General features: G+C 46.9%; 1 protein-coding gene across 1 annotated transcript; it reads left to right on the plus strand.

Annotated features, from left to right (window-relative positions):
• The first annotated feature begins 174 nt into the window (after positions 1-174).
• On the plus strand, positions 175-9,137 carry LSM2 (LSM2 homolog, U6 small nuclear RNA and mRNA degradation associated). The gene is made up of 5 exons (XM_077904668.1): positions 175-422; positions 994-1,061; positions 8,145-8,175; positions 8,284-8,343; positions 8,633-9,137. Exons 1-5 carry the CDS (start codon positions 420-422, stop codon positions 8,756-8,758), a joined length of 288 nt encoding a protein of 95 aa, XP_077760794.1. The 5' UTR covers positions 175-419; the 3' UTR covers positions 8,759-9,137.
• The last annotated feature ends 660 nt before the right edge of the window (positions 9,138-9,797 follow it).

Here is a 9,797-nt window from a genome sequence, read left to right on the forward strand (position 1 = left end):
GGCGCCGACCTGCTGAGCCCCCCAGGGAGCCCCTCCTCCACAGTTTTCAATAGCGAGTCCGCAGGGGGTGAACACCCTCGACGGCCCGGTCAGAAAGAATCCCCCGAGCACCGACGCGCCCCTCACGGCCCCCGCGGCCGCTCGGACTCGCGCCTGCGCGCTGGGAGCCCGCCACTCGGGAGGAAGCGGGAGGGCAGGAAGGCCCGCCCCCTTCCCGGCTCTCCCCTGCCGTCTCTCCTGGAGCTGCGAGCCAGCCGCGCGCTTCTGTCGCTGCTCGGAGCTCCCGGCGCTTCTTGCTGCGCCTGCGCGGCCCCGTCCGGCTCCCCACGTGGGTCGCCTCCTGGTTGCCGCCGGCCCCAGGCCCGCGGGTCCCGGCCCTCGCCTCCCCGGTCCCGTCGGCGTCCCGCGTCTGGAGCGCCATGGTAGGTGTCGTGACGTCACAAGGGGGCGCCCAGGGGCGCGCTGTCCGGCCGGCCGGTGGGAGGCGGGCGGGAGGGAGCTAGGCTGAATCCTCCGGGGGCGCCGGGGCTTTCCCTCCCTTCTTAGTTCCAGCGCTTCACATTCGGAGGGGCGGGGAGACACGTGGGAGCAAGTGGGATTTTTTCTTTTCTTAAGCGGGAACGAAACAATGAACGCGCGGGAGAGTGAGGGACCGCAGGGGAGGGAAAGCTAGAGCTCTGGGAGTGTTCCCGGGGCGGGGCCGGGCTCCGGGAGGGTGCGAATGGGCTCCTTGAACAGCTCTGCCCAGTGCGGCGGGTGGGCAGGACCCCAGGACTGCAGGGCCATTGAGAGGTGCACCCAGAGCGCCCAGGGCTGCAGGGCACAGCGTCTCTCGGGAGCCTTAAGTCGGGGGCTCAATGAAGTGTCGTCCCTGTCCGCACTTTACTGGGAAGTTTGAGAACTGCCGGAGGCGGCGGGTTCCCACAGAGGGTGGGACATTCCTCCTCGCTGTGTATCTGCCCGTATCATGGTTTCCCCCCTCTCGCCCAATAGCTCTTCTATTCCTTTTTCAAGTCCCTGGTGGGCAAGGATGTGGTCGTGGAACTCAAGAATGACCTGAGGTAGGTACCTTTTCCACCAAGTCGGTAGGACTTGGGTATATGCCGGTCTCTGGAACCTCTTCGACGAGTAGTATTTGAGGGCTGGCCCAAGTGGAAGAGATAGAGAAGAAATAAATGACCTGTGCCTTAAGCTTAAAGTAGCAGAGAGCCGTCAGAGGGCAGAGGCATCAATAACGTTTTGTTTTGTTCTGTTTTTACAAAAGGAACATAGTTTTTTTTTTTAATATTTTTTAAACTTATTTATGATAGTCATATAGAGGGAGAGAGAGAGGCAGAGACATAGGCAGAAGGAGAAGCAGGCTCCATGCACCTGGAGCCTGACGTGGGATTCGATCCTGGGTCTCCAGGATCGCGCCCTGGGCCAAAGGCAGGCGCCAAACCGCTGCGCCACCCAGGGATCCCCTGTTTTGTTTTTTCTGATTAAGCTATTTACTCCTTTGACCCAGCTTATAGAAATGTACGAACCCGGCATCTGGATGGCTCAGTCGTTGAGCATCCGTCTTCCGCTCAGGGCGTGATCCCAGGATCCTGGGATCGAGTCCCGCATCAGGTTCCCCACAGGGAGCTTGCTTCTCAGTCTGCCTGTGCTTCTCTCTGTCTCTCATGAATAAGTAAAATCCTTTTTAGGAAAAAAGAAAGAGGGCAGCCCGGGTGGCGCAGCGGTTTAGCACCGCCTTCAGCCCAGGTCGTGATCCTGGAGACTTGGGATCGAGTCCCACGTCGGGCTCCCTGCATGGAGCCTGCTTCTCCCTCCGCCTGTGTCTCTGCCTCTCTCTCTTAATCCTCTCTGTGTGTTCTCATGAATAAATAAATGAAATCTTTAAAAAAAAAAAAAAGGAAAAAAGAAAGAAAGAAAGTGTATGTATCAGTTCCACAAGTAAAGCTGTATTACAGAGGTGTTTGCAGTTTTATTTGCAGTATCCAAAAATTGGAAATAAATAGCCATCTATAGCAATTGGGTTAATGAAATTAATTAAGTTGTGGCACTTCCATAATACACAGCTGTCGCATAGGAGTAAGGTGTATTGGCATGGCTATTCCAGAATAGTAAATGTGGCACAATCTCCATTTTAAAGAAAATGTAAAGGATAAACCAAAGACCAATGCAGTCCCTTATGTCTATTGTTTTTACATCCTCTACCCACTTGTATCATTAGCTCCTAATTATCATCTAGGACTTGGAGCAAATGCTGTATTCTTGGAGAGACTTTTTTCCTGGTCCATTTAGCCAAGTAGTGTCTGTCATGAATTTTCTTCCTAGTGAGTGCTTCTCAAATTGTGATTTTTTTTTTTTAAGATTTTATTTGTTTATTCATGAGAGGCATCAAGCAAGAGAAAGCGAGAGGCAGAGACACAGGCAGAGGGAGAAGCAGGCCCCATGCAGTGAATCCGATGTGGGACTCAATCCTGGGTCTCCAGGATCACAACCTGGGCCAAAGGCAGCAGCAAACCGCTGAGCCACCCGGGCTGCCCTCAAATTGTGATTTCATAGAATTATGTTTATTGCTTACAGCCTGTCCTCCCTACAGGGCTTCCCTACATGTTTAAGCTCACCTTTGTGTACCTAATGTCTAGCATAGGCCTGGCATATAGTAGGTGCTTAATAAATGTGTGCTGAAAGAAAGAAAAAGAGCCACACCTGGGTGGCTCAGCAGTTGAGCATCTGCTTTCAGCTCCTGGAGTCCCAGGATTGATTTCCATATCGGGCTCCCCACAGGGAGCCTGCTTCTCCCTCTGCCTATGTCTCTGCCTCTCACTGTGTCTCATGAATAAATAAATAAAATCTAAAAAAAAGAAAGAAAGAAACATTGGCAACATTTGAGAACATCCTATCAACGAAGCAATATTCTGAATACTTTACACTTATTAACTCATTTGAACAAAGCACTATTCTGAATACATTTATTAACTCATTTTATTTTCATAACATAGGATATATACGATTGTTGCTATCTTACATATGAGGAACCTGAAGCACGGATGGGTAAAGAAACTTGATCAAGTTCAAGTCTACAGGGCAGCCCTGGTGGCTCAGCGGTTTAGCGCTGCCTACAGCCCAGGGCGTGATCCTGGAGACCCGGGATTGAGTCCCACATCAGGCTCTGCATGGAGCCTGCTTCCCCCTCTGCCTGTGTCTCTGCCTCTCTCTTCTCTGTGTATTCTCATGAATAAATAAATAAAATCTTAAAAAAAAAAAAAAAAAAAGCTCAAGTCTACACAACTAGTGAATGAGATGGCCAGAATTGAAGTCCAGTTCTGTCTGGTGTGCGCACATTCATACACTCTCTCTCTTTTAAATGAAAAATGGTCAGTTAGAGAGAGACAAATACCATCTAATTTTGTTCATATGTCGAATTTAAGAAACAAAACATGAACATAGGGCGGAGAGAAAAGAGGCAAACCAGAAGACAGACTCTTTAACTGTAGAGAACAAATGGGATTGCTTAAGGGGAGGTGGGCAGGAGCATGAATTAAATGGGTGATGGGTGTTAAGGAGGGCACTTGCTGTGATGAGCACTGGGTGCTCTATGTAAGTGATGAATCACCGAATTCTACACCTGAAACTAACATTACACTGCATGTTAACTGGAAATTTAATAACTTGGAAAAAATAAAGATAGGGTCATATTCTTTATGCAACTGTGAAACTTGCTTTTCATTTGGCAGTATGTTTTGAATATTTTCCATGTCAATAAAGCTGACCTTTAACATTCTTTTTTTTTTTTTTTTACCTTTAACATTCTTAATGTCTGTATGACATTTCTATTAGCTGGCTGGAACTAATCTAATCAAGACTTTGCTGTTGGATATTTAGGCTATTTCCAGTTCCTTTTACAAATGATGCTGCCCTGGACATCCTTGTGTATGCATCTTTGTACACATTTCTTTCTTTAGAAAAAAAAATCCTTAAAAAAATCCTTTAAATGGAGTATACATTTAAAGTATTGTTAGAGGATCCCTGGGTGGCTCAGCGGTTTAGCGCCTGCCTTCAGGCCCAGAGCATGGTCCTGGAGTCCCCCAATCCTGTGTCGTGCTCCCTGCGTGGAGCCTGCTTCTCTCTCTCTCTCTCTTTCTCTCTCTGTCTCTCATGAATAAATAAATCTTCAAGAAAATTAAAAAATAAAGTATTAGTTATTATTTGACTGTCCTTTTAAAACTTTTAATTTTTTTCAATTTTTTAATGTAAATTGCAGTTAACATACAGAGTAATATTAGTTTCAGGTATAGACTTTATTGATTCATCACTTTCATACAACTCCTGGTGCTTATCATAGTGTCTTCCTTAATATCTAACTTTTTTTTTTAAGTTTTCTTTTTTTAAGATTTTGTTTATTTATTTATTTGAGAAAGAGGCAAAGACACAGGCAGAGGGAGAAGCAGGCTCCTTGTGGGGAGCCGATGGTGAGACTTGATCCCAGGACCCTAGGATCATGCCCTGAGCCGAAGGCTTAGATGCTAAACCACTGAGCCACCCAGGTATCACTTTTAAGATTTTATTTTATTTTATTTTATTTTATTTTATTTTATTTTATTTATTTTATTTTATTTTATTATTATTTTTTTTTATTTATGATAGTCACAGAGAGAGAGAGAGAGAGGCAGAGACACAGGCAGAGGGAGAAGCAGGCTCCATGTACCGGAAGCCCGACGTGGGATTCAATCCTGGGTCTCCAGGATCGCGCCCTGGGCCAAAGGCAGGTGCCAAACCGCTGCGCCACCCAGGGATCCCTAAGATTTTATTTTTATTTTATTTTATTTTTATTTATTTTTATTTTTTATTTATTTATTTTTTTTACATTTTTATTTATTTATGATAGTCACACAGAGAGAGAGAGAGAGGCAAGAGACACAGGCAGAGGGAGAAGCAGGCTCCATGCACCGGAGGCCCGACGTGGGATTTGATCCCGGGTCTCCAGGATCGCGCCCTGGGCCAAAGGCAGGCGCCAAACCGCTGCGCCACCCAGGGATCCCAAGATTTTATTTTTAAGTAATCTCTACATCCAGTGTGGGGCTCGAACCCACACCCTGAGGTCAAGAGTCATATGCTTTACCTGACTGAGCCAGCCAGACATCCCTCCTTTAGAAACTTTGAATCAGTGTATCCTCCCCTCTCAACAATGTCTTCCGCATTTCTTTGTGAGTTAATTTTTTAGTGTGGGAACATTGATATGGTGTTGATGGCATATCAATTGGGGTCATATAGGGAGAGACAAGTATGGAAGCCAAAATCACCTAGGCAATTCTGTGAGATAATTTTTTTTGGTTTTCCTCTTTTCTTTTTCCTGGGTTTTCTTTTCTTTTTTTAAAAAAATATTGTATTTATTTGTTCATGGGAGACACACAGAGAGAGGCAGAGGGAGAAGCAAGCTCCTCGCAGGGAGCCTGATGCGGGACTCGATCTCCAGACCAGGATCATGTCCTAAGCTGAAGGCAGAGGTTCAACCGCTGAACCGCCCTGGCATCCCTCCTTCATGGGTTTTCTACATGGCAAGAATAACTTATATTATAGCCTCATGTCCTAAAACAGGAACTTACAAGGTTTGAAGGTAGTCTGTTGGGATGGGAGAAGAGCTCTTTCTCTTGCTTGTTGTCAGACCATTGTTGTGGCAGATCTTGTTAAGGGACTGAATGAAAAGACCCCACCTATGCAGTTCCAGAACTTCACTCCTGCAGATGGTAGCAGGGTGTTGTCAAAGTCTTTTCAACAGCTAGGGATGTGGGGAAACCACCCACTGAGGCAGTATGTCTCTCAGTGGATTGTATTTTATTTTTATTTGTTTTTAAATATTTTATTTATTCATTCATGAGACACAGTGAGGCAGAGACTCAGGCAGAGGGAGAAGCAGGCTCCCTCCAGAAAGCCCCATGTGGGACTCAATCCCAGGACCCCAGCATCACGACCTGAGCCAAAAGCAGATGCTCAACCACTGAGCCACCCAGGTACCCTCTCAGTGGACTTTAAATACTTGGAATTTAACAGAAATTGGGGTCCAGCAGAACTGCCAGTTTTATTTTTGGCAAGACAAGGACTCTTTTCTTTTCTTTTCTTTTCTTCTTTTCTTTTCCCCCTCCCCTCCCCTCTCCTCCCCTCCTTCTTCTTTTCTTTTCTTTCTTTTCATCCACAAGAGAGGCAGAGAGAGGCAGAGACACAGGCAGAGGGATGAGAAGCAGGCTCCATGCAAGGACTCGATCCCAGTATTCCAGGATCATGCCCTGGGCCAAAGGCAGACGCTCAACTGCTGAGCCACCCAGGTGTCCTGGCTTTTTTTTTTTTTTTTTTAAAGAGAGCAAGAGAGTGCACAGGAGAGGTTTTGTTTAGAAATGGGACAGGAGGAGGAGGAGGGAGAGAAGGCTCCACACCCTGTGCAATCCCCATGTAGAACTTGATCTCAACCTTGAGATCATGACCTGAGCGGAAATCAAGAGTAGGACACTTGACCAACTGAGCCACCCAGGCACCCTAGGGAGAGTGAGCCTTAAGCAGATTTCATGCTGAGCACAGAACCTGACACAGGGCTCCATCTCACAACCCTGAGATCATGACCTGAAAGTGTCCAAAACCAAGAGTCTGACGCTTAACCAACTGTGCCACCCACACAGCCCAGAACATTGCAATCATTTCATTTAAAAATTTTTATTTATTTATTTATTTTATTTATTTTTATTTTATTTTTTTAAATTAAAAAAAAAATTAATACCCCCCCCAAAATTGCAAGGGCAATTAAAGAGTTATTCTTACGGAAGAAAATATGGACAACCTTTAGCTTAATATATATGCACTCAACACACTATACTAACCTGTGGTTCTTTTTTTTTGGTCATAGACTTATAAAACCTTGGAGCATACCTCTGTTTGAGAACCACCATTCTTTTTCTTTTTTTAATATTTTATTTATTTGTTCATGAGAGACAGAGAGAGAGGGTCAGAGACACAGGCAGAGGGAGAAGCAGGCTCCATTCAGGGAGCCCAACGTGAGACTCAATCCCGATCCCGATCCCGTGTCTCCAGGGTCAGGCCCTGGGCCCAAGGTGGCGCTAAACCGCTGAGCCACCTGGGCTGCTGCCTGAGAATTGCCATTCTAAGGAATGTAGAATCTGCTGATGACCTGCAGGGTGGTTAGGGTGGGACAGCCAGGATGGAGGCTGCCTTGGATTGAGGTGTAATTAGATCTTGGCTTGTAGAAATCAAACTAGAGGGTGCCTGGTTGGCTCTGTAGTTGAGTGTCTGCCTTCTGCTCAGGGCTTGATCCTGGGGTCCTGGGATTGAGTTCTACATGATGCTCCCGGCATCGGGCTCCCTGCATGGAGCCTGCTTCTCCCTCTGCCTGTGTCTCTGCCTCTCTCTCTCTCTGTCTCTCATGAATAAATAAATAAAATCTTTAAAAAAAATTAGAATTATAGAGATGTTAGGAAAATGTCACCAAATGATGGGGACTTGGGTCATGGAGGATTTGAGGTTGTGAGATAGCGTTGAAGCCATTGACAGAAATGAGAGAAGCTGGGAGAGAGGTAACATGACTTGGAGCCCTTCTGAGAACATTGCTTATTCACAGTTCAGAGGGCCCTGGGACGGAGGAAGGGGGAGGACATACATCCCTGTGCCTGCATCAAGAACAGTGTGCAGCTACTTTGTCTAGTTGACATATGGGGTCCCGAAGCAACAAATGTTTGAAAATAGCTGATGGTTTAGGGGATCAGACAGATGTGGACGCAAGTCCTCTAAACTCAGGCATGTTACGTGATCTCTGCGCCCCTTGTTAGTAATAGCTGCCTTGTGAAGTAGCTGTAAAGGTGGCAAACACTAGGTGGACCACGGGCCTAGTCTGTGCAGTTGTTTCATGCTCACTGGTAAGAGTGCAATGGTTTTAGGAGAGGAGATGTGAGGTCTAAAATAACACGCTGCAATAAAAACTTCATCTTCCTTGCTCCTGGGCTTAGGAATGCCCCCTTTTGGTTCTCCTTTTCTGGCTTCCTCAAGTCCTTGACTTTCCCCAACTATGTTCTTACCCATGCTCTGAAGTCATCTTTCCATTTGATTTTGGTGTAAACTGATGTGGTCTTTTCCTCCCTCTCCCCCGACAGCATCTGTGGAACCCTCCATTCTGTGGATCAGGTGAGATACGTAGGAGCCCAGAATGGGGTCTCGGGGAAGAAGAGGGGAATTTCAGGGCTGGGTACCTGCATCTAGTCTTTAGAGCTAATGATGGTGTTCTTTTCTTAGTATCTCAACATCAAACTAACCGACATCAGTGTCACAGACCCTGAGAAATATCCTCACATGGTGAGTTGGCAAAAGTGAAGAGGAAACAAAAGGACATGCCTGGGTGGATAGCTATTTGTTTTTTAAGATTTTGCTTTTATTTATTTGAGAGAGAGCTCATGAGCTGGGCCAGAAGCAGAGGGAGGGAGACAGGTAGACTTGGTGCTGCAGAGTGCAGCATCCAACTCTCCCAACCCTGAGATCCCGACCTGGCAGAAATCTAGAGTCAGATGCCCAACCGACTGACCTGCCCAGATGCCAGATAGCAGACATCCTTAAGGATGTTTTCTATTTATCTCTCTTGTTCTAGTTGTCAGTGAAGAACTGCTTCATCCGTGGCTCAGTGGTCCGCTACGTGCAGTTGCCGGCAGATGAGGTGGACACACAGTTGCTGCAGGATGCAGCGAGGAAGGAGGCCTTGCAGCAGAAACAGTGATGGTTCCTTCTCCCTTCCCTTTCCCTCTTCTGTTAGTGACCTTTCACCTCAAGTCACAGCCTGGGATTCCTCCCTCCCATATTTGAGGGGGATTTTTTTGGTCTTTTTTTTGTTTGTTTTTAAAGAGTGGAGGCTTTTTCTTTAAGGGATGAGTGGATGAGAATATTAATAGTGGGGAGTAGCTCTCCTCTGTTGAGGAGGGGACGATAATAGGCTAGGGAACTGCAAAGCCTGCCTTGTCCTCAGCACCTGCCTTTCTCACTCCTTCCCTGGATATGGCAGGAGAATCTCCTAGATCTCTCCAGGGCAGCATGTGATTCATTTGGGGGATGGAAGGAATCTGTCCCGCATCGGGAATAAACTTATGATGCACATTTGAGTTCTGGTTCTGTGTGTTTTGGGAAGGGGCCCGGAGGGTGAATTCATCTAAACTCTGCTCCTTTATTACCGCAGTTAAGAATCCCGCCCAACTTCCCAGCATTATCTGTCATTCTTCTCCATGGTGTACATCATAATACCTCACCTGGGCTACACCAGGTTTCTTGAACATTCCCCCACCCGTGTGGCCTGCCTACTGTGGTCTTCCTGCACTGGCCCCACAAGGAGAACTTGCTGCCTTTCCATCTCTGTCCCGTTCACCTGACAGTTAATCTTATGAGACACCAAAGTGCATTTGCTGCTGCTGGATTGGTTCCTGAACCCAGCCAGATCACTACACTCTTTTTGAATATAACAGATCAATGCAAGTGGTATATATTTTTTTAAAGATTTATTTATTCATCAGAGAGCAGAGAAAGGCTCCATGCAGGGAGCCGGATGTGGGACTCGATCCCGGGACTCCAGGATCACGACCCAAGCCAAAGGCAGCTGCTCAACCGCTGAGCCACCCAGGCGTACCCAAGTGGTATATTTTTATTGCGGAGTTAGGACTGGGAACTAACCGGCTCACTTGGCAAACAGGAGTCTCCTCTAGAGACGAGTTCTCAGCACCAAAGGAGCTGACGGCCGGCAGGCGGGACGCCTGCTTCCGCGGGGGGAG

Source organism: Canis aureus, chromosome 7 (assembly GCF_053574225.1).
Source record: "Canis aureus isolate CA01 chromosome 7, VMU_Caureus_v.1.0, whole genome shotgun sequence".
In the NCBI taxonomy this organism is placed as follows: Eukaryota; Metazoa; Chordata; class Mammalia; order Carnivora; family Canidae; genus Canis; species Canis aureus.

Coding starts and splice junctions, on each gene's coding strand:
- LSM2 (XM_077904668.1), top strand. Junction 1,062..8,144: donor GAACTCAAGAATGACCTGAG/GTAGGTACCTTT, acceptor CTCCCCCGACAG/CATCTGTGGAACCCTCCATT. Junction 8,176..8,283: donor CCCTCCATTCTGTGGATCAG/GTGAGATACGTA, acceptor TTCTTTTCTTAG/TATCTCAACATCAAACTAAC.